Source organism: Meriones unguiculatus, chromosome 15 (assembly GCF_030254825.1).
Source record: "Meriones unguiculatus strain TT.TT164.6M chromosome 15, Bangor_MerUng_6.1, whole genome shotgun sequence".
Taxonomy (NCBI): domain Eukaryota; kingdom Metazoa; phylum Chordata; class Mammalia; order Rodentia; family Muridae; genus Meriones; species Meriones unguiculatus.
The window spans coordinates 8,167,244-8,192,527 of NC_083362.1; the positions used below are offsets into that span (position 1 = coordinate 8,167,244).

Sequence of the window (25,284 nt, forward strand, 5' to 3'; positions counted from 1 at the left end):
TACTCACATGCCATCATCTGATTAGGCAGAGACCAAGTGTGGCAAATCCATCACAGAGTACCAGAGCGGGGCGGGGGCGGGGGGGGGGAGGAGGGAGGAAAGGCCTCCGCCATATGTGGCGGGTGACACACAGCTGTAATGCCAGCATTTAGGGGACCTAGCCTAGCCTCAGCTATACAGCTCAAGATCCTGTCTCAAAAAAATAAAAACATGGGAACAGGGACTGCTTCTGACATGAACTGATTGGCCTGCTCTTCCATCACCTCCCCCTGAGCAGCCTTACCAGGCCACAGAGGAAGACAACGCAGCCACTCCTGATGAGACCTAACAGACTGGGAGCAGAAGGAAGGAAAAGAAACCCTCCCCTACCAGTGGGCTTGGGGAGGGGCATGCGTGGAGAAGGGGGAGGAAGGGAAGAGTTGGAAGGGCAGGAAGAAGGGAACTAGAGGGGATACAAAGTAAATAAAGTGTAATTAAAAATAAAATTAAAATAAAAAAAAAACACATGGGGATACCAACATGACAAATACATGTAAAAACATGGATACACTTTCAATATACTGGAAAACCGAAAAGTCAGAAGCAGTAGTCAGACATTGCGTAATTCCACTGGCAGAAAATCTCCTGAACAGGCAAGCAGGAACTAAGGACACATGAAGGCAATCATGGCTGCCAGCAGTTACGAAGAAGAATAACTGGGGGCTCTGCATATATTTAAAAACCTGAATTGGGGGCTGGAGTGATGGCTCAGAGGTTAAGAGCACATACTGCTCCTACAGAACCTGGGTTCAGTTCCCAGCTCCCAAAACGGGCAGTTCACTGCTGCCTGTAACTACAGTTCTGGAATTCCACCTCCCTGGACACATACCCACACATATGTTAACAACTAAAAAGTAAAATTTTAAAGACTCCTGTAAAAATACTGAAATAACTTCAAAGTGTGAAGTTCAACTCAGTGGGAAGCCTATGGTCTAATTATATTCCAGTAGAAATTCAGACATGGGGCTGGGGCCACAGCCTGAACAGTAGCCTGATTCCACCCCAGCACCCAAAAAACCAGGCACGGCAGTGCACGACTGTATGCCAGCATCCGGGAGGTAGGAGCAGAAGAATCAGGAGTTCAAGGTTACCCTCATCTACCATGAGTTCCAGACCAACATTGACCAAAAGAGTTCCTGTCTTAAAAACAAAAAGGAAACCTAACAGTGACCTGGAAATTACTCAGTAGCATTCACTCCTCTAAGACTCGCCCTTCAGTCTTAGGGCATTGTACTGACAAGCACTGCAGATGGCTTTGGCTAGCTGCACACAACCTCTTACCGGGTCCCCTTAATTCACCATTGTTAACAGCATTCAGTCAGCCTGTCCTTCTTGGCTGCAATTGCTCAGCCCCAGGCAACTCTTCAGTCAAGAAGAGTTTTGCCACAACAGGCACTGGCACCTCTTTGCTCTGATTCATTTTCAACATGAAATCATGAGTTGTTGGATAAGTGAATAAAGCACTTCATTATACAACATCCCGGGCAGCTAGGATTAGCACCACCCACAAAACAATGTAAATTAAAAAAAATAAATAAATAACAGTACTGTAAATTGAATCTAAGTGCCCAGCACCCAGCACCCAGCACCCACTTCCCATGTGATCACCACCATCCCTAAACCTTCCGTAGGCAAATGGCCAGGTGCACGCACCTGCTCCTACGGATGCTCACAGGTGCCTACGCACAGCATGTGCATCTGCACAGCATGTACAGGCTGTCATGGACACACACTGCTGTGTCCATATTCCTCTGGGTCCCCAGAACTGTCATACAGCCCTCTTACACATGGTCCTCCATCCGGCTCCAACCACCTCCTCCTCCCTGTCCAGATCTTGCCCCCAGAGCTACTTCAAGCTTCCTTCCCCTGCCAGCTGTCCTTTGTCCCTTTATTAGTTACCTATACAACTCTCCAAGCAGATTTTTTAACTCCCTTGATGCAGAACGCAGCAGGCAGGGGGCTGAGGCAATGAACCCTGACGAAATCTAAATGTGAGTTATAGGCAGAAGGTAAGAATTCAGAAGAACCTGGGCTGGGGTTGTATGCTGCTCAGCCTAGCAGGCATAAAGCCCACCATAAACTGGGTGAGGTGGTGCCCACCTGCAATCCCAGCACTCAGCAGGACAAGAAGTCAGGAATTCCAGGCCAGCCTGAGCTACATAAGATCTGTCTCAAGACAAAACAAACAGCTGCGGTAAGCATGCTGTGCTGGGACCAGGAAGCCTGCTTTTGTTCGGGGCTGTGTTTTTGTGGAAGTGAGACTGGCTGTTTGCAGAGGTGGATGGACTGGGAACAGACACAAAGGATGCGGTATGAGAAATCAGACATGGTGGGCAGAGCCCAGCACCTGCCTGCTCACTCTCCAATACCGTAAGGTAGATGAGGCAGAGAGTTGCAGAGCCTTGAAAATCTAACTGGTGAGGCTTCTGTGAGGCTCCAGCAAGAGCTCCTACCTGATACTAAAGGCTGTGAGTTCAATCCCCAGCAAGAGCTCTTACCAGATACTAAAGGCTGTGAGTTCAATCCCCAGCAAGAGCTCTTACCAGATACTAAAGGCTGTGAGTTCAATCCCCAGCAACCCCTCCCAATAACAAAGCAATAGGACCAAAGACGCTCAGTGATAAGAAGATGCTTGCCACCAAGCCCGGTGACCTGACTTTGACCCTCGGAGCCCACAAGGCAGAAGGTTATAACCAACACCCCGAAAGCTGTCCTCTGACCTCCAAATGTGTACTGTAGCACATGCATGCCTTCCTCTTGTCCCTACAATAAAACAAATGCATAGATATAAGGTAATAATTTTTAAAAAAGACAAGTAAGATACAACTGATTAGTGATTTTTTTTTCTTTCTGAAGCGTTTAAAAGCTTTCCTGTCAGGACCAGCCCATGGGAAGAGAAGGAACACACACTCGGTTTGCTCCAGCAGTCAAACGTCAAAGTTTCCCTCTGTTACCTAAGGCAAGCTTTTCTGCAAACGCAACTCCGTAAAGCTTTTATCTCATTGCTGCACGCACGCAGCTCTTCTAAGAAGTGGGCCTCCTATTGACTGAAAACCAAAGAATCACTGGTCAAACAGGTTGATCCTGGCTGAATAGCTCCAAATCCACCCCTCCCCTTTCTGACAGCTGAGGGAGGCTGAGGCTTCTTGCTGGGAGAAGGAGAGAGAACCCTTGACTTTTCTGCCACATAAACTGCTGACAATCAACCACCAGCCCACCACAAGGACAAGAGGGGAAGGGAAAGACCAAGAAAGGGGAACATGATAACCCAGGGCGGGGGTGGGGGTGAGACGGGACTGACCATGACAAAAAAAACAGCACTCTGCTTTGCATTTTAAAATACCAATACAGTAATCTCCCATGTCCGAGGCCTTGTTTGCCGAGGTTTCAGGGGTCAACTACGATCTCAAAGAATTAAACAGAGAGGCAGGTGGTGGTTCACTGCTGTAACCCCAGTGCTCAGGAGGCTGAGCCACAGGGACCACAGCAGAATCTAGGCCAGCCTGGGCTACAGAGTTAGTCCATACCCAAAACAAACAAACAAACAAACAAACAAACAAACAAACAAACAGTAAGGGGGTGTGTTTCTGCACTCTTTGATGGATGGATGGACAGACAGACAGATGGCTGGACACTAGAAAATTCTGTGTTATGACACAGAATTTTTCACTAACTTTTCACAACTACCTGGTACTCCAGCTTCAGGGCGTCCAGTGCTCTCTTCTGGACTCAGCACACACCTGCTCTTACATGCACATACTCATACACTAACACACAGTTTAAAAATAATAAAAGGAAACTTAAAAAAAAAAAAAAAGGAAACAATGCCCAATGGCTTGAGTGCTTTGGTATTAGGATCTTTTTCTCCAAGTTCAGAGGAAACACCTTTCTGACACAGCATGCCTCTGCTGCCGTGTGCAGGTCTCTGCAAGGGTTTGACCCTACAGAGAAACTCCTAGCTGCTCTGGTCTAAGCTCAGTTGGTGAACTGTCCCTGGTTTACATAAAGTTTCTCGGGCACCCAGCCACACTCAGGGGCTTGCTTGGTATCTATGGTTACAACACCAGAACGAGCAGTTGCAACAGGGACCATATGGCTACTGAGCATAAAATATTTACTATCTGGGCATTTCAGGAGTCTGTATGTAAACCCCAAGACTCTTAGAAAAACACTCCCAAAATATTGCACCAGCTTTCACGTACTCATTCGCTTCTTTACATGAACTTGAAACACACAGTTTGAAGAAGTTCATATAATGTGCACCCACCAAACTTGGACCAGATACAGATATGATATAGTCCGGCCACAGGCAGCCCAGGGAGCATCCCTCTCACGTTGCTGCGTTGGCATCTGCTGGAAAATATTTGCAGGATAATGAGGAGGAAATGAGAGAAAGCTTGCAGGAGTCTCCCTGAGAATCTGGACTTCTACAGATCCTGCTCAGTGTCCTTTTGAGAACGTTGGGAGGAAGGGAGGGTGCCTTTTTTTTTCCTGATGACTAAGAACATTGAACATTTCTCTTTTTTTAATTTTAATTTTTTTAAATTAAATTTATACTAAGCACAGTTCATTCACTTTGTATCCCAGCTGTAGCCTCCTCCCTCATGCCCTCCCAATCCTACCCTCTCTCTCTTATCTCCTCCTATGCCCCTCTCCAAGTCCAGTGGGTGCCTTTTTGAGGCCTTACATACCAAAAGAGTTGGGGCTACACAGGAAATGAGATGGCCCCCAATCCATTCCACATACAAACTCCAGCCATGCCAATACTTGGAACCACTCCAGGAAAGTGGTTCTGGAATGAGCCAAAGCCTACCATGGTGGCACGTGCTGAGCTACACAGAAAGCCGGGTCTTAGAATCGAAAGGCCAACAGCAGCCCCCTGTATCAAATGTCCACAGGGGCCAAGATTCTCACAGACTAAGGACTTACCAAGGTCAGGAACTGCCCAGGCTAATATAAACTGATCATTGCAATTTTGGATACGGTAAGCTAGGAAGGTGGCGCAACTAACTGCAAATACCAAGGAGGCTCCCAGTTACAACCTCCTTCCCCAAGCAAAGCCCCAATTGTTTTTCTACACTCCCCTGCTTGGACCCAAACTAAGTTTTCTATCTTTGCCTCCCAGGATGGGTCACAAGTTCCCCTGTCCACCTCTGCCCTCACTGTGTACGGAGGCCCCAAAGTCAAATATGCAAGCCCCGGGCCATGAAGAATCTTCCTCCACTACCCCAGGCCAACAGGCAGGTGACGGTTTTAAAAGTACTAACTCCCAGTTCAAAATTCACACTTTAGCGCTTTATCAGAGGGGTTCCACGAGGGAGATTACTAAAATTCTCCAGGCCTTAATCTTCACACCTGCACCATGAGGATGGTAACACTACATTCAGAACTGTAAAAACCTAGAGTCAACTGGGGTGCATGTTGCTGGCTGAGGTCAGATAGGGTGTCACTCTACCGGACTCGCTACTATAAACAAGCTGTCTTTCACAGTCTGCCTGGTGTCAAATTTTTTTGTTTGTTTTTTTAAACAGATTCCTGCTTTGTAGGAATTTAAAACAATCCCCAAACATCATACTCAAGTGCTGGGTAGTGTTTCCAAGCACGGATACAAAGCTGAGCCATCTCTCCAGCCCCTTGACATGTATCTTTTTATCAAGAGAAACAAAACAAAACACTAAAGCAAGAAAACCCAACCACAAAAAAAAAAAAAAAAAACCCAAACTACTAAATTTGAACTGAGACAAGAAGTCAAGTCTTCGATTGTCAACTGATTATATATAACCCCACTAAAATAAAAGGCTTGGGGCCTGCAGATGTGGCTTGGTAAGGATGTGACTTGCCTAGCAGCCACAAAGTTTTGTCTGGACCTGGTTACAAAGTGGTTAGCTCAGAGTTCAACCATCAGAGATCAATGACCAGAAACAGCATATGTTTAACTAAGCGGTCTATCAGGCAGCTGGTGATGGAAGCTGGCAGGAACTGAGCTCTGCCTTCCTTCAGGAGCTCACACTTGGTGCTCACTAATTCACTGTCCTCAGAGGAACTGATCCCATCCCCATCCCCCTTTCCACTGTCTGTCAGAGCTGGTTTTATTCCCATCGGGTAATATACAAGACTCTGGTGACATTCCCTCCTGGATCACACCACATAAAGCATGTGACACACAGACAGTGGGCTGGGAATGTGGATGTGGGCAGGAACAGGCATGACACAGTCAGGAGGCTGTAGACAGAGCATCCACAGCCAGCCCGTGGGGAATGACAGGCAGAACTCAGCTGCACACTCAGAACATACTGCTACTCTCTGCCCACTCGTTCCAGGACGTATAAGCAGCTCTGGTGTTCCTGAAACCCTCATATTTCGGAAATGTTCCTATGTATGATGTGAATTACGCATCAACCTAAGGCAGGTGGTCCCTCAGCCCGGCTCTGTAGATACGTGCTGGCTTCACTCTCCTCCATGTCAGAGCCCCTCACCCACTGTTTCCAGCATTAGTTACAGAAATCAAGGGAGAAGATGTAAAGTAATTATCACCACCGTGATATGGAGTCTTACCCAGGAGAACAGTGCCAAATGTTAACCAAATGCAACAAAGCCACTGCCCCCACAATGACGAGAAATACCGTGAACACTGCAGTCTTCTAAAAACGACGCCCAAACCCGAAGCAATTCTGCCATTTTATGACTAACATTTTGATACAGAGGTTATTTTCTGCCAAGTTATGTCCAGTTCATGAGAGCACTCTGCTCATATGAGAGAGTTCACTTAAAACCTGGCAGGAACAACTGCTCCCACTATAAAACACATACATTGAATACTTTTCTGTTTTTAAAGACTAATTTTTTACTATTCCTATTATTTATGTGTATGTATGTGTCTGTGTGTGAGTGTGGACACATGCATTCAGGTGCCAGTGGAGTCAGAAAGAGGGCATAGAATCCCTTGCAGCTGAAATCACAGAGGGCTCTGAACCGCCTAACGAAGGTGGATGCTGGGAACAGGAATGAGGTCCTCTGGAAGAGCAACACATGCTCCTAACAGCCAAGACTTCTCTAATGTACCGGATTACTTAGCCCAGGTTGAATGAGATGAGAGTCAAGTCTTCAATTATAAGGTGATTATGAATAAATCTCAGGCATGGACTGGGAGTGATATAGCTCAGAATCTGAGAATTTCTCACATGTATCATGTCCTAGGTTTGATTTCCAGCACTGTACAATGAAATGAAATGAATGTCTTAGGCAAGGAAGAAGCAAGCCTTTTTTTCTCTCTCTCAATAGTTTGAACTTTTAAAAATTCACTTTACATCCTTGTAGCCCCACCCCTTCTCCCCTCTCAGTCCCACCCTCCCTCCTTTCCCCCTTCTCCTCCCCTTTTCCTCAGAAAAGGGGAGCTCCCTTTCCTATCTGGCCCAGCTCATCAAATTGCACCAGGACTGAGCATATCCTCTTCCCCTGTGGCCTGGCAAGGCAGCCCCACCAGGGGAAAGATATCAGAAAGTTGGCAAGTGAGTCTGTGTCCAATGCAGCCCCCACTTCCCTTACTAGAGGACCCACATGAGGCCTAAGCTGCCCATCTGCTACATCTTTGTAGGGGGCCTAAGTCCAGCCGGCGCATGGTGCTTGGTTGATGAAGCAAGCCTTTTCTAACTTGGCCTCAGCATGAATCCTATACTCAGACTAGGCCTTGATGTCATGCTGAGGGCTTGCCGAGTACTGGCTGCTGTTGATGGGCTTTACTTACAGACAACCCCAAATACAGACTGCCCCATGTATCACTCAATCACTGCCAGGATATCCACTTCGCAGGGCTGGGTACTTGGCTCAGTTGGTGGAGTGCTTGTCTAGCAGGCACAAGCCTTCCAGTCTGATCCCAGCACCACATAAACCAAGCATGGTAGTGCACACCTGTAATCCCAGAACTCAGGACGTGGAAACAGGAGGTTCTATACCTTCATGGCTATGTAGCAAGTTAAGAGGCTAGCCTGAGCCACATAAGACCTCATATCAAAAACATATTAGGCCCAGACCCACAGCAGTACCTGAACCTACAGAGAACCCAGGGGTCCATACTTTGGCCCAACATTAACCCAATGACCAGTGCCTTTCAGAGCCTTCAGGATGTGGGTTATGATTCTCTAACTCCTAAGGCAGGTGGTCCCTGATGAAGTTTTGGCCCCTCTGGATCAGCCCTCAAAAGGACAGTACCTGCGGGCAGTGTTCAGACCACAGGCCTGCCTGGGATCAGAGTGCTGCATGACAGCAAATGGCTTTCAAATACAAATGACCAGCTTGCCTGAACTGTGGGGGAGCCACTGACCCAGGTGCCAGGCGAGTACTCAGCGGCAGACAAATAGGGACAGACTGCACTGCAGAGGCTTTAGAAACGTCACCAGTGTGGAGCACCACACAGCCTGGCTGCAGTACACGCCCTCAGCCCAGTGGGTTCAATGAGCAACAGCACTCCCACAGTAGCTACTCACAGGGCACTGAGTCAGACTACAGAAAATTCAGAAGGGCGGGGCCAAAGAGATGGCTTCCAAAGGACCCAGGTTCGATTCTCAGCAACTACACGGTAGCTCACAACCATCTGTAACCCCACTTCCAGAGCATCCAAAGCACTGTAAGCACATACAGACACACATGCAGACAAAACAACCATATACGTTAAAAAAAAGGCTTGAAAAAAAAATGGCCAGAGTATGACCCTGGTAGGTACTCAGCACTTGAATAACCATGGCAATCCCAGCTCACAGTGGAAGAAAAAGGTGTAACATATAATGATCATAAAAGGGCTAGAGCAGCTACCTACAGTCACACGTACCAAGGAGACTTCAAGGCAAAGAGAATTACAAGGGATGAAGACGGACAGAATGACGAAAAGGATCAGTTCACCACAGAGCCTGCAACTATCAATGTCCAAACACATACAGCAAATGGGACAGAAGGCCAAGAGAAATAGAAAAATCTACAATAGTTGCCGAAGATGCCAACATTGTTATTGCTAGAACTGAGACCATGCAATGTTTGTTCTCTAGTCATGGAATTATACTAGGAAGCAATAAGAGGAAAATCTTTAAGTAGTTGGATATTAAACATCACACTTCTAAATAATTCTTACATAGCTCACGTGTGGAGGTCACAAGACAACTTTTGGGGCTCTGTTCTCTCCTTGCACCTGTTAAGGCATGGACTCTCCTTGTTTCTGACATGCTGCATGTTTCAGGACAGCTGGCTCTTGAGCTGTAGGGCAATCCTTATTCTGCTTCCCATCTCATCACAGAAACGCTGGGGCTACAGTGTGCACTACCACGTCTGTTACCACGTCTGTTTGCAGAGGCTCCAGGGCTTGGACTCGGGCATTCGCAATACATACTTCTAGCTGCTGAGCTCCCCCTTATAGGAGGAAAAGGAAAATGAAGAGTAAATGTCTTTACTGGGATAAAAAAAAGCCATAAATCATGAGTCCACGCTTATATCTTAAGAAACAAAAACAGAGCTGGACATGGTGGTGCACGCCTTTAATCCCAGCACTCAGGAGGCAGAGGTGGCTGACTGCTGTGAGTTCAAGGCCAGTCTGGTCTACAGTGCAAGTTCCAGGACAGCCAGGGCTACAAAGCAAAACCCTGTCTTAAAAAACAAACAAACAACAACAACAAGAAATAGAAAAACCAACTAAACTCACACAGTGTGAAACTCTAAATTGAGCTTAAACGAAATTCCAGAAATAGAGGAGGAAAAGGGGGTAGAGGTAACATTCAAGGAACTTGTGGTGGGAATGTTCAAGAAGTGAGAAGGCAGGACACAGTGGCGCAACCTGTCTGACGTCTCTAGGACTGGCCTCCATCAGTAATAAAAGAGGGAGATGGGGACATGGCCCAGCCTGAAAAACACTGCCTTGTGAGCTTTAGGACGACTTCAGATCCCCAGCTCCCACAGGAAACTCCAGCACACCCAGTGCCAGAGATATAAAGGCAGATCCCTGGGCTCACTGGCCAGTCACTAACTGGTTGAGCTCTGGATTCTGTGAGAGACAGTTGCAAAACAAGACAGAGAACGAGAGAGGAAGACTTCCAACATTGACCTCTGACCTACAAACACACAAGTAAACACAAAGAGGAGAGTCTGTGTAAAAGCCCATGCAGAAAAGGCAAAAAGAAGTCTGAGCTTGGCTAAGACACTGTTGACCTGCAGGTAATGAACACCACAAAGTCTTAGAGGCAGCCCCCAGAAGGGGAGAGGTTCCCAAGCACCCCCACAAGCATCTGAAGTCATCCTCTGCAGTCCTCAAACTCTCTACACTGCGTAACAGTTTTCAAGAGTCAAGAGGACATCAGTAAAGACCTTTCAGCCCAACCGTAATTAGCACCCCCCCCCCCGAAAGTCTCCATCATTACCACCAGGGGATACTTTTATCTGAAGCCTAAAAACAGCTCCTAATTGTGAGCTGTGTGGCAGGCACACACAGCAGCAGCTCCCTGGAGAACAGCAGACAGGCTGGATGGGTTGCCTCGCCCTGTTAACACAGCCACCACTAACTAGCTTCAGAGCCTGGAAGTCAATAGTGGGGATGCTCTACGAAGAAGCAAGCTGAGGCTCAAAATAGAAGACTAGAAAGGAAGAGTTCATTCACAGCTATAGTGAGGAAAAGATTGAGACACCTATGCCCTGGGAAGCAACAAGAACATCCAGAGCCAGAGTCATCCAGATATGTCCAGACATGAACAGAACTTCCACGACAAATACTGCACACACTGACATGATCTTGAGGTTCTCATGTGTTCACCTGTGTTTGTGTCTGTTGTATGTGTGTGTGCACGTGTGATCAGAGACTGCTGTGGAGGTGTCTCCATTAATTCATCCTCCACCTTCCTGTTCTGAGATGGGGTCTCTCACTGGACCCAGAGCTTTCCATGTGGGTGAGGCTGGCTGGCTAGTAAGGCCCCATCGCCTATCTCCAGCCACGAAGTCCTGGGATTTCAGGTGCGCGCTGCCACATCCAGCCTTTTCATGTGGGTGCTGGGGACCCAGATGTAGGTCCCAATGCTCCACAGGCAGAGCGCTCCTGCTCATGTGTGGAGCACAGGCTTAAACCCCGTAAGATGGTATATGCTCACACTCCAAAACACATATAAAACACATTCAATCCATCTTGTAAGCAGGACTCTGACATTTCAAGCACATGCTAATGGAAGAATGAGCAGAAAACACACAATTCAGATTTTCTTCTTTGCCTTGTCAAATACATGCACACAAGTTCAAAGACCTTGAATATGATACTATAATGAATATTTAAATTTTAAAAAGAGGTGATGAGAAAAGAGGAGCTAGAGAAATGGCTCAGTGATTAAGCAGACTTAGTGCTTCTGCAGAGGACCCAAGTTTGATTCCCAGCACCCCATCAGGTGGCTCATAGCTGTAACTCCAGCTCCAGATCTAACTAACTCTTCTGACCTCTTCAAGTACCTGAGCTCAGGAGCAACACACACATATACACCCCAAAGATGTCAGACAAGAGCACTAGACTCCTGGATCTGGAATTACAGGCAGCTGTGAGCTGCACAGCATGGGCGCTAAACCCAGGCCATCTGGAAGAGCAGCCAATGCCATCAATGCGACTTTAGATTTGATCAAGACAATGAAGAGCAAGAGACTAGAGTTCCTGCTGCTTCTCCACACTCAGCACTCACGGAGCAATCTACCGTGGGCACATATGTGGACCCTCTTCCTAAGGTTCCTGTGAAATCAAATTCAGTCCTGTGAAACTTCCTCAAGGATGTAAAGACACAGCAGAGTATGTAAAGCGAGTGCCACCATGCCAGCTAAATTTGTTTGCCATGAATTACTGCAGTAAACGCATGGCCTTCATGTTGTGACATGACAAAGCAGAACTCTTCACAGGTAGGTATTATGTCAGGCACTAATTCCAATCTATGACTCAGGGTACTTTAAATATATGTATGGAAACCACAATCTTTTCAAAACCAGATTTTACAAACAAACGGATGCCAAGATGTGACAGAATTTTCCAAAAGCTGCACACAGACCTTCCATTTAAGGCAGGGACTATCTCATCTGTGCTTTTCTGTAAATTCAAGGACACTGCCTGGCTTGACGGTAACTGCTTACGATAAAGCACTGATGACACACAAGCTCAAAGATGAAATTCTTCTGTTAATGGAGAGGATGTTGGAGGTGGGGTTCAAGTCCCTCCCCCCTTTCGGGACAGGGTCTCACTACGTAGCCTAGGCTAGCCTCAAACTGACAAGGATCCTCCTGCCTCAGTCTCTCAAGTGCTGGGATTATAGGTATGAGCCATCACGGGATGTCTTGTTACTTGTTGAAAAAAAAAATTCTGGAGCAAGCAAAATGGCTCAGGTGACAAAGGCACTTGCCACTGAGGCTGGAGACCTGAGTTGAACTTCCAGGACCCACATGGTAGGGGGAAGGACAGACTTTGCAAGTTGTCCTGCAACCAGAAATACACTTATGCATATATACTTTTTTTTCCCCCCCAAGACAGGGTTTCCTATATAATAGCCCTGAGAGGCATTTCAGCTGCTCTAAACTTGTTTGATAGCATGTCAAGGGGCAATGACAGGTGGAGGAGGCAATGTTCTGCTGCAGAGACAGTGGCCACAGCCCAAGCTGTCTGTTCAGACCCTCTGGCGTGCTTCCTGGACACCCAAGGCTGTCAGGTTCTTCCCTGTTCTCAATTTTGGTGTATAATCTTCTATCATTCCAGAGCCACCGTGTCAGTGAGCCACACTCAGACTGCGGCCTATAACCGGAACGCCCCTTGGACAGACGGGACTCCAGCAGCGCCAGCTGGGCGGCAGCGGCACACTCCCAGCACTCTGGAGGCAGAGGCAGGCAGATCTCAGTCAGCCTGGTCTGCCTACAGAGCTCCAGGACAGCCAGCGCTACACAGAGAAACCTGTCTAGGGGAGGTGGTGGTGGATCTGGTAGCACTGTTCCACAGAAGTCCCTTCATTTCGAAGTTGACTTCCTAAACACCTGTAGCACGGCACAGTTGTATAATGTGTAAGTGTGCACACATGTACATAAATGCACATTCATAAAGCCAACTATGGCATTCTGTCACGGCCCAGCGACACCTGCCTTGAAAAATAAGCAAGGGCCACGTCCCTTCCCAAAGGCAGTTCTTCTGCTACTCTCCACATGCGACAAGCCTGGAGGACAGAACGTCATTATGCAAAACTGCACAGAATGCACAGGTACAGAAAAACCAGCTTCCCTTCAAGGAAAGAGAAAGCATACTGTGCCCATGTATGGATACAAAACCATGAGCTAACATGCACACTGCATTAAGCCATTACTACACTACTAAAGCCTGTATATTATTCCTCTGCTATATGCCATCCATTGTTGTACATATTTTTTATCTGAACCATCTAATTCTAGCAACTAACCTGTAATAGGTAACTATTATTATCCCCACGTTAACATGAGAAAACTGAAGGAAAGAAACAATAAGGAGCCCGAGTAACCTACCCAAGATGGGAGCACTAAGGAATCCAAGTTTATTTATTGCTTATTTATTTATTTTGCAGTGCTGAGTATGTAATCTCCATACTAGGCAGGTGCTCTGCCTAAGCTACTTACTCAGCCCCTCACTGGGGGATTCTAGGCAGGTGCTCCACCACTGAGCCACACCCAGGCCCTCACTGGAGGATTCTAGGCAGGTGCTCTATCACTGAGCCACACTCCAGCCCCTCTGTGGGATTCTAGGCAGGTGATCTATCATTGAGCTACATCTTCAGCCCCTCACTGGGGGATTATCAGCAAGTGCCCAGGCTACCAACAATCTGCAATCAAATAATTCAGCTTCATGCTGTGTTTATAACCACCAGGTGTGCTGCTCTTCATGTCTGTCTTATAAAGACAGATATTTGAGTTCTAATCACATATTTTAAGCTTTCACTGCATTTTACAGATGAGACATAAATGGCAAAAGGGTATTCACCACACAGTTGGGTTCCCATAAGCATCATCCTATTTTCACTATTGCTTCTCTCACAGGAATGTGACAACTCAGTCCAAAGGAAAACCCTTCCCTCACATACAAATGCCAACTGCTTCCCAGCTTTGTGCCTTTGCTCTCCTCCTTCCCTGACCCCCTCCACACCTGTGGTCTTCTCTACCTCCCCAACTGTCATCTGCTCCTTCCCAGAACTCCTTTACCAGTATGAAACTCTAGAAAGCAAAGTCCCTCCCTTTGTACAGGAAGTCCTGCACGGAGTAGTCATTTCATCACCATCAAAGTTGGAGGCGCTGGGGTGCTCAAACTTCTCTATCAAGATGTGATCCCCAAGAAGCCAAGTGGGAAATAGCCAAGATTTGGGGATGTTGTACCTGTCACTAACCTGCTCCAAGTCCTCTGTAAAAACCAATCCAAGACACACTGTGTCATCTGTGGAACCTTAACATTTATCTCAGCGGGTCCTTTTATGGTCTGAATGTGCAGTGTGTGAAATGAAGGGGGAAATTTGGAGGAAAGTATTTGAAGCATTTGGTAAACAGTGGGAACACAAGGTCACAAGAACCACAGGAAAGTGGCCTAAACTCTCACTGCCAGTACAGTGAACAGTGGGGTAAGCATGGGCCCAGGCAGACAGGTGGCAGGCTCTCACTTTAAGACTTCGAAGCCCTTGAGTTGGGACTGCAGCTCAGTTGGCACACTGCTTGCCTGACATCCACAAAGCCCTGGGTTCCATCTCCAGCGCCACATATAAACCAGTACGGGTGTCGTGCATGTGGTTACAGCATTCAGGAGGTAAAAAGTGACAGAGAACCAGAACCCAGAAGAACTAGAAGCCCAAGCTCATTCTCATCTACAAAGGGAGTAAGAAGCCAGCCTGGGCTACATGATACCCTGTATTTACAGGGGTGTGGAGGCCCTACTGGTGTAGTGGTACACACCTACAATCCTAGCACACAGCAATTAGAAGATTCTTGTACTCAAGGCTAACCTGGGCTAAATAGTGAGTATACATTCAACGTGAACCACGTGGTGTAACATGGATGGGGGCAGTCGGAGACTATGAATGAATTTCTGATCCTTCTGCTTTCTTCCCCTTTTAGCTGGCCTTCCTCCAATAACTCCAAAGTTGTCAACATTAGGAAGCATGTTCTAGCTGTCACCCACTGTTACACTGACTCCCAGCACTCCTGCACTTTCCCAAGTGTCTTAGTCAGGATTTTCACTGCTGTGATAAAACACACCATGACCTAAAGCAACATGGGGAGGGTTTGTTTCTGTCTAAGACTCTCTGGTCAAAATCCAGAGCTGAGAGAAGTTGGGGCAGGAACATGGAGACAGGAGCTGGTGCAGAGACCAAGAAGCAATTCTGCTCACTGGCTTGCTCCCCATGGCTTGCTCAGCCTGCTTTCTTACATACTCAGGACCACCTGCCCACAGGGTGGGTCCCATCATGGGACTGAACCTTCTCGCATCTGTCATTAACCAAGAAAATGCGCCACAGACTTGCCTGCAAGCCAGTCTGACGGAGGCATTTCCTCAAATGAGCTTCCTCTCTCCAGACAACTCTAGTTTGTGTCAAGCTGACACAACAACTGGCCCACAAGTAAATGAGGTGAGGTAAAAGAAGCCCCGACACTGCTTCAATTCCCAATCAAGGTAAAGTAACATTAGAATCTGTGACAAGGTTTAATAATGGTGCATACCTGTGTCACCAGAAGAAACAAAACGCAACTGAACAAAAGAGACTGGTGGCCCATACTGCTATAGAACAAGGGAGAAAGAGATCGTATAAGAAGAAGCAGACAGGACAGCTTTCTAGAAACACACACACACACAGACACACACACACACACACACACATCATCGCAATGGACAGTATATTGTTTGAGGAAAACTAAAGCTTGACAATGGAAAGTAGGATCTGAACTTGAAATTGCTCCTGCCTGGGTTTTCTTGCAGCTCATGACCCAGACATGAGCTATTCATGGAAACCCCCAGGCCTCATACCCTCTATGATGGGGACAACTTCCCTTAAATGTAGAGAAGGTAAGCATCAGTGCCCAGCAGTACCCAGCAGCAGCAAGCTTCCACCCAAAAGTTCAGAAAGCAAGAAAACCAGGCTTTCCTCGGGCTTGCTGAGGCCAATGTAAGTGGCATGTTATGACTAAAGAGGTGACCTTTACTGCCTCCTGGGTCTTAGTAACAACAAAGACCTGTTAAAGACAGTTTCTGCTTACTCACTTCAACAGCAAGCTTAATTTCATGGACAAAACTGTGCCAGAAAATGCGTGACAAGCCTCCCAAAAGGATAAAAAAAACAAGGCTGCTTGGGCTTGTCTAAGAATCTTCAAAACTCATTGCCCACAGACAATTCCACACTGAGGTTTGAGAAAAAAAAAAAAAAAAAAAAAAAAAACCATGAAAACACCCAAGAGAACAAAGCAAGTCAAATGTAAGGAGGACGTACCCCGCTCGCACTGACAGGGCACAGGGCCAATGCCACAGTGTGGAGCCCACAGCAGACGTTCCCTGCTAAAGCCCTTGCATCAAGAACCGCACAAGTCTCCCTCATCTTGAAAGAATTGTTCCTTCCCTTCCTGCAACCCCTGGCACTGAAGTATGTAAGCCAGGGCCTCACACACGCAAGGCACGAGCTCTACCACTGACCTATACCCCCAGCTCAAACAAGTGTTCCTCTATTAAACAGTAAGAGCACATAACACTGGAAACAATCTCTGGGAGCGAAGGCCCTCATCTGGGTCCACAGAGACACTGCCTCTCTTTGCAGGCCCGCCTCACATGGTGACCTTCAGGGAGCAGTGAAACATCAGAGAAGTTTTAAAGGGTCTAAAATAGTGAGCTGGAGAAGCTAGCTCGGACATCGGTCAGGTAGATGTTATGGAAAGCCACCCATCACACAAACCAGGGCACTTCTAAGAAAAAGGTCACATTATAATGATGTAAGGACATCCTAGACAGAAACTGGGGCTACCCCAGAAGATGGAAGGAAGGAAGGAAGGAAGGAAGGAAGGAAGGAAGGAAAGAGGAAGAAAGAAAAAAGAAAAATGTTCCTTTTTCCAAGAAATAATTTTCCCCATGCCACAGATGCCACACCCTGATGTAATCCTGTTAAGCACACAATTGAGCATGATGTCCTAAGAGAACAGACAAAGGCACTCTTCTAATAAGCTCCAAGTCATTCTTCCAGTAAGCTGAAGCAGGAACCAGAGCAGGAACCAGCTCAGTCCCTGCTTGCTGCAGAGAGAACTGCCACAGCAGTGCTGCCCAGCACACGCACAGGGCTTGCAAAGCCATTTTTTCTACCTAGTCACTAGAGACACCTCTGCCAGACTAACATAACAAGCACAACTTTACTTTGTCGAGGTTAACATCACCTGCCATTTAAAGACATCAGCTTTTCCTGACACACTATAAGGAAGTGAACTCGCCCCACAGAAAAGCATTCTGGACACCCAGAAATAGCATGTGAAAGACAAGACACCCATCTTTATGCAGTTACCTGCCCACTTGCTCTCTTCTCCAAACCTACTCTGCTATACTCTACTCTGCTGTCTCCTAGAACCCAACTGGCTGGTTTCTGCAAAGGGACATCTCAAAGTATGATGGTTCATCTTGATTGTCCTTCAGTATTTGATTGAACTGAAAGCACCTAGAAGGGCTGGTGAGCCAGCTTATATGCAGGCCTGAAAGAATCCCACAGGGTGCCAGGAAAGAAAGCCTCCCTCACCCCACCCCCCAAAAAAGGCACCCAAAAGCTACTCTCATCATGAGGGAACCGATGACCAAGACACTGATGGATTCAAGACTGGAACCTGGCTGTTTCGAGGAAGTGCTGTAGAGAAACCTGGTCTGAGGTGTGGGCCCTGGAGATGTGTCCTTAGGGGCCAGCTAGTTCTCATTTAGGCTTCTTCCTGGTGCTGTTCAGCTCTACTTCCTGCCCACCATGATGTGAGCTGCTCTGCCCACACCTTCCCTCTCTGATCGACGGAACCTTTTAGAGCTGTAAGTAAAACGAGTCTTCCGTCCCCCACACTTCTTCTCAGGTACCTTGTCAGAGTAATGAAGTCTGACTGACACTGAGAGAAAGCTCCTTCCTGTTTCCCCATTTCTGTCAGTATCACTACAGCAGCAGCAGATGGTGACTCCAGCCTCCACCTTCTCTCCTCACTCTTACCCAGCCTTCTACCCTCCTCCAAGACAACGTGCAGGCTGAGCTCCAGGCTGTCTCCCAACTGCCCTGCATGGCTGGAATCACCACAGACACCAAACAGCATGTGTTAAAATCTCACATCCCTTCATCATCTTTAAAAACCTGGAAAAGAAGACAGAAGAACATTCCCAACACAACAAGAAATACATATTTCAACTGAAAACCCAGCGCTAGGCTTCACAGGAAACAAGAAATCTTTCCATCAGAGTCAGGAGCAGGCAAGGACAGCTAGAGCCACAAGCGCTCCTACCACTGTTACTGACTTTCACAGGGTACTAAGGCCTCAAGAGGACACAAAGTGTCAAAAGTAAAACATAAGCTCCTCCAACATCTTAGTTTTAAACCCTATGATTACTTCAAGAACCAGCTGAAGCACTGTCCTGAGAGATTCTGTCAGAAAGCTGGACTTACACACAGTCTCAGTTCAAAGGTGAGTGGGCAGAGATCTTCTGTAAAGGAACATGTAAATAAAAAGAGAAGACCCCCAGCTATAAGTGTTAGCGGTAACACTGATCGGAACTGAGAACTGAACTTCTGGGAAAATCTAACCCGTGGAGGGAAAGAGTCAACATCATCATGTTCTTTCCAAATTAACCTAGAAACCTAACGCAGCGAAACAGCAATCCCGCTCTTGCAAGGGAGAGATGATATCAACAAACAGCGCACAGAAAATAGCCCTGACCAGCCCCTGACTCAAATATTCAACCTCACAGAACAGATGCAGATTAAGCCTCCGTGGCAGTGCTATTTCTCACCTACCAGACGGCAAAATCCGAGGTCAAGAAACAACCTGTGAAGAGACGGTGAGGAAATAGACTGGGACAAAAAGCAGACAAGCAGACAAGGCCAGCCACACAGGAATCCAGCTGTCTAGGACGGTTCTCAAAATACGTGTGCCTTAGTCATGAGCCTTAGCCTTCAATGGCCGGCATCCCTCCAGCCCATGCGTGCCTTTAATTCAACAGTCTGGCTCTGGGAGCGCAGTCCACAGACACCTGGTGCATGTACAGAAATGCTGTCTGCAGCTGTCTGCAAGTGTCTACAGCTGCAATCGCTGAAGACTGAGTGGTCTAACAGCACAGGACTAGGTGAGAAAACACTGGCCCAAAAATAAGTAATAAAGAACAAGATCTGCAAGTAACAGTAAGAACAAGTAAGTGATGAAAGCTGGATGAAAGTACTCCACATGGGGTGCCGCCATCAGAGGCAAAGACAGGAGGAGGCAGACAGGTGGGTCTCTGCAAGTTCAAGGCCAGCCTGGTCTACATAGCAAGTTCCAGAGCAGCCCAGTCTAAAAAGCAAGACCCTGACTCAATAAAATAAAATAAATAAAGGAAAATTCAGAGGTTAAGTCTAAAATCCAGTACTATAGTTTTAGGCCATAACTTCTTCATTTAAAATATGATTTCACATACAAACTGCTCATCTTTGGTGATGAGCACACTGTGTAAAGATACAGACTTTGTGACAATAACAAGAAAAATGGGAGCATATTTCCCACTTAATACACCGACCATGCTGGCATTAAGTCAAATTAGATAGTTATAAATTAAGATTTTCATCATGGTCCACAAAATATACACTAAGAAAATAGTTTAAAGTCCACAATAAAGTAGATCTGAATCAAAATGCTGTAGAAGAATATCCAAATATAATCAAAGCAGCAATGGAGGAATACAGTGGTGAAAAAAGTAAGATGTGAAAACAGAAGGCAGACTGACGCTGGGCACAGCGGCAACACCTATGTCAGCCGTCTGGGGGCAGAGGCAGGAGAACTACGAGTTTAGAGACCAGCCTAGGCTACACAGTGAGTTCTTATTCGGTGATGTTTGTTTGTTTGTTTAATTGATATGTCTGTGTGAGCCTCTGTGAGGTTCTATGCAGCGTGTGTACAGAAAGAAATTAGGTGGGACCTTGAAGTGCCGAGGTACAGCAGAGGTGTGTGGTGAAGGGCAGTTACGGCTCTCGCGCCTACATCTGCTGGCATCCTCGAGAAGCCAGACACAGACACTGTGTGCAACACTGCTGCGCTGAGCCCTGCGCTGCATGGAAAGCACGACGCGGCGTCACCAAGGCGTTCGTCCCTGGATGAGAATGCCGTTCCATATACAAAGTCAAGGGGTATAATGCACTGTGTTAGAATAAAGGGGGAATAAAACTATGGTATGCCTGGAAGTAACACAGAAAAGGCATTTGACAAATTCCAACAGCCTCTGCTGAAAACACTCAGCAATCCACCAACTGAAGGGAACCTCCTCATTTACATAAGACGAACCCCATAGCCGATATCACACTCACTAGTGAGAGACTAGATCGTCTTCCTCCTAGTAGTAAGAATAAGACTGGACATCTGCTCTTATCAAACAAAGAGGTATACAGATTAGAAAGAAATCTTCACACACACACACACACACACACACACACACAAAACTGACAATGCCACACACAGAAAACACAAAAGCTATGAGAGCCAGCCAGGGAAAGCGCTCTGTGAAACTGCAGAATAACAATAGGCTAAATTCAAATGTGCCGTTACACTAACAATGGCAATCCATAAGTGAAATTACGGACAAGGACATCTATAGTAACACCAAAGAGTAGAATACAAACAAACAAACTTAAGCAGGGAAGACTCACACTAAAAACCACAACACACTCCTTCAAGAAATTAAAGACAACGGAACAGAAAGCTAGCCCATGCTCATCACAGTCTGAGCTAATAACAGGAAAAAGGTAATACGCTTGAATCAGTCTAGAGTCAAATGACCTTTTCCTAAACCCCAGCTGCCTCTTTAAAACAGAAATTGTTCACTCCTGCTAAAATCTATATGTAATTACGGGGATTCCAAACAACCAAAGCTAGCTTGGAAAAAGAAACACAATAAAAGAAAAAGTAATAAAGGAGAAGAAAGAAGGAAGGAAAAGGAGAAGAGAAGGAGGAAGTAGAGGAGGTGGAAGAGGTAGAGGAGGAGAAGGAAGGGCCTTTGGTCCCCTATCTCAAAACTTACTGAGATGCTACAAACAATCAGGGTAGAAGCATTATGTATCAACGGTAAATCCAAAAGAATAAACCATATAAACATAAACACTGACACACATAAACACATACACATGAACATCCACGCCCATAAAATAAAATTTAATTATTTTTAAAAACAATATAAAGATACAGAGCGTCTATAATACAACAAAAAGACAACTTAATAACTGATATTTCTCAAATAAGACATACAAATACTCCAGAAAGGACACAAATTATCATCAGTCATTAAATCAACACCACAAAGGAACACTTCATACCCATTCATCATGGTGGCTGTAACACCTGAAAGACAAAAACCAATCCAAAACAAGCAACAGAAAATATCAAGTGCTGGCAGGAGTGTGGAAAATGGAGACCCACATACAGTCCTATTGCTGATGAGGCAGTGTCGCCTCAGTGGGAACAGTATGCAGCTCCCTCAAAACTAAGAGGATTCCATACAACCTAGTCATTTCCCAACCCAGGGCACCCAAAAGCAGTAGAGACAAGCTCATATGCTCTGCCGACAGATGCTTACTACATGCTACTTGAAAGCAGAAAGCGCCTGCAATGCCAACAAACTGACTCATGGACAAACGTGATCTACCTGGACAACGGGGATCCTATTCAGGTGTAACAGAGAGTAAAGTAGGCCAGCTATGGTGGTCTTGCCTATAAACACAGTAACCAAAAGGCTAAAACCAAAGATCCTGAATTCGAGGCTGTCTTGGACTATGTAGCAAAACCTGGTAACGATAGATTCCAAGATGAATGAAATCTAAAAACATGCATCGTGTTGAAAAGGCCATGGTACATAATCCCGTATGAAATGTATGGGACAGGTAGGTTCTTAAAAACAAGAAGCACATTTGTTGTTGCCAGGGTTGGGGGTGGGCGATGGTTCTGCCTAAGATGTCCCGATTTTTGTTGTTTTTTTGCGGGGAGGAGGGGCGGCAATGAGAATGTTCCAGAGCAGTGGCTCTCAACCGTGTGTGTCGCTACCCCTTGGAGTCAACTAAGACCATCAGAAAGCACAGATATTTACATTACAATATATTGCTACATAACAGTAGCAAAATTGGGTATGAAGTAGCAATGAAAATCGTTACGGCTGGGGGTCACGGAATGAACTATGTATCAAGGAATGAACTATGCGCTGACTATCCATCTCTAGCATGTCAGTTTCAGCTCAAGCTTTTTTAGATTTACTTATTTTGTGTGTGTGAGCGTGCTGCTGGAATGCATATCTATAGCACGCTCACCCTGGAGTTACAGGCAGAGTAAACGCCCCAACGCGAGTGCAGGGACTGAACCTGGATGCCCTTAACTGCTGAACCATTTCTCTGGCACCTCACCTCAAGGTTTAAAAACATGAAACTGCACTATCTTTCACTGACACAGGAGAATTTCCAAGATATGATGAGTTAAAGCAGCAAGTAAAGAAACTCTAAGTAGTAGGCCCCCCTCTCTTAAGGGGGGGCAGAGGAAGCAGGGATCAACAGCTGCAGCCACCCCTGGTGAGAGCAGCTTGCGGGCAAAGGGCAAGCATGAAGATGCTTCCAACAGCCCATGCTTCAATGCTGCACCGTAAATTACCTACCTCCAAAACAAATTAACCTTTTTTGAAGGAATAAATATTTAAGTAAAGGGGAGTTTCAGAATGAAGACCGCTCATGGGAAGGCTGTGGACCGAGGCTAGGAAAACACTGGGGGGAATAAGATTCCGTGTGTTTAATGGACCTTGTTGACAAGTCTCAAGAACTGATTAGGCCCTAGTCACGATGACTTTAATCCCTGCACTCAGAGGCAGATGACTCTGAGTTAGAGGCCAGCCTGGTCTACAGAGTGAGTTCTAAGACAGCCAAGGCTACACAGAAAAATCCTCTCTCAAAAAAACTAAAATGAAACCTGATTAGGCAAGCCCCACTCCCATTTCACAGAGCTCACGGCTGTGTGAGGGAGTGACAGGCCAGGCCTTCTCTAAGCCCTTCTTCCCGAAGATAACTCCAAGGACCCAAGTCCCTGTGGACACCGGCCTCCCTGACACCCTCTGCAGGGCTCCCCTGTCTGTGCCTGGACTGCAGGTCCCAGGGGATCAGAGTGCACCACCCCAAAAGAGACCATCAAGCACCACTGCGTTAGCCAGGTGGTGTTGGGCACGCCCTTAATCCAGCAGAGGCGGGCAGATCTCTGAGTAGTGTGAGGCCAGCCTGGTCTACAGACTGAGTTTCAGGACAGCCAAGGCCACAGAGAAGCCCTGTCTTGAAAAACCAAACCAAACAAACAAACAAAACAAAACAAACACCACTGCCTTTCATTTGTTTTGGCTGGAGATGGGTCTCCTTATGTAGACCAACTAAGGATCCTCCAGCCTCAGCCTGTCAAGTGCTAGGGTTACATACCTTAGCCAGGAGACGCACCTTCAAATAACATCTCTGTGACTCAAGGAGGGAAAGTCACTGTACAAAACCTCTGCGATTTTGGCTCAACATGCTGTTCAACCCACTCACTCAGAAAACCTTCCAATTCCATCACTGTCCCAGACCCTCAATGTCCTGGTCTAATGCAACATATATACACTGACAGGGACACTTCAGGTAAGGAAGTCCACCTAGGTGGACAACCCAGCCGAGCCCAGGCAAGTCACTGTGAGTGCACGTCCTGAGAGTCAGATTATTCCCACACTGCTAGACTTCTACCAAACCTTTCCTCCCAATAAGTGTGTGTGCGCACATACATGTGTGTGTGTTTCAATTTGTTCCTTGAGAACGCCATTCACGCCCTCCCAATTTCCTGAGGTAGCCCAGGCCAGTCTCCAGCCCGTTATGCAGCTGGGCATGACCTTGAACTTCTCTACCCTCCGCCTCCACCTCCTTGAGTGCTGGGATCCCAGGCATGCACACATGGCTGGCTTATGCAGTACTGGAGTTCGACAGAGCCCTGCTCATGCTAGACAAGTACTCTACCAACTTTAGTATAACCTAGACCCTCTCAGTCTTCTTAACATGTCGTAGTTAGGAGGTGAGGTGTGCAGCGCTACCACATTGCATATGGACAACTTGTGGGAGTCAGTTTTCTCCTGCCGGCACATGAGTTCTGGAACAGTCATCAAGCATGGAGAGCAAATGCCTTTACCCTCCAAGCCATCTCGCCAATCTTGAAATTTCTTTACAGAAACCCCCAGTGATAAGAGCCCACAAAGACCAGCCCTTCCAGCCCCACGTTCGCTCTCACTTCCCGAGGGAGGTGCACAGCATCACTGGGAGCCCCCACTCAGCAGCAGCCTTCGCAGCCTGTGAATTTGAGGAAGTACTTCTGAAGCCTCTGAAGGAATCTAAATTTAGGTTTAAGACTTGCACTACCCTTGCGAGCCATGTAGCTCAGAGCCCACAGGCACAGCAGTGTGACACAGGGACACGCTACTTTCAAAAACAAATCAACACACTGATGTTAAGGAAGAAAAGCTGTATGCTTCACAGCAAAGACACTGGCTCCTGGCATCACTGACATCCTAATTAGTGATCAAGAGGTCCAAAGATGTATAAAATCTTTTAGCAAAGGGAATAATGAGCTAAAGGAAACCGGCTTCACAGGGTTCTAAAGAGCGGAGACTGTTTTGTAGTGGGATGTCAGAGGCACCAGAGCCGAGTCAGGAGAGCGACAGAGATGGGTCACTTATGGACAAACTTGGAAATGATAAGGAGCAAACCTGCCAAGACTTCAGAGTAATGCTTTTTTAAAAAACAACAGCAAACCAGGATCTCACTATGCTGTCCTGGCTGGTCTGGAATTCACTCTGTTGACCAGGTTAGCCTCAAATTCACAGAGATCTGCCTGCCTCCACCTCCTGAGTGCTGGCATTAAAGGCGTGTGGTAGCACCCCTGGCTGAGATTAATGCATTTTCTATACCATGAATACTAAGTTAAAAAGCTAATTTTGGGACATCCCATTACCAAATAAAAACAAAAACAGCACATTATTTTTAA

At 46.6% G+C, this 25,284-nt stretch overlaps 1 protein-coding gene across 5 annotated transcripts in view; it reads right to left on the reverse strand.

Moving 5' to 3' along the window:
• Smurf1 (SMAD specific E3 ubiquitin protein ligase 1) overlaps nt 1-25,284 on the reverse strand; it is a 95,327-nt gene that overhangs the window by 44,495 nt on the left and 25,548 nt on the right. The window contains exon 1 of one of the 5 annotated variants that reach the window (XM_060368133.1): nt 9,161-9,266. The exons of the other annotated variants lie outside the window; for them this stretch is intronic. Within the exon in view, the coding sequence (XP_060224116.1) occupies nt 9,161-9,251 (91 nt within the window). The 5' untranslated portion in view covers nt 9,252-9,266. Of the gene's footprint in view, nt 1-9,160; nt 9,267-25,284 lie in introns of those variants that run through there. 5 annotated transcript variants of the gene reach the window in all.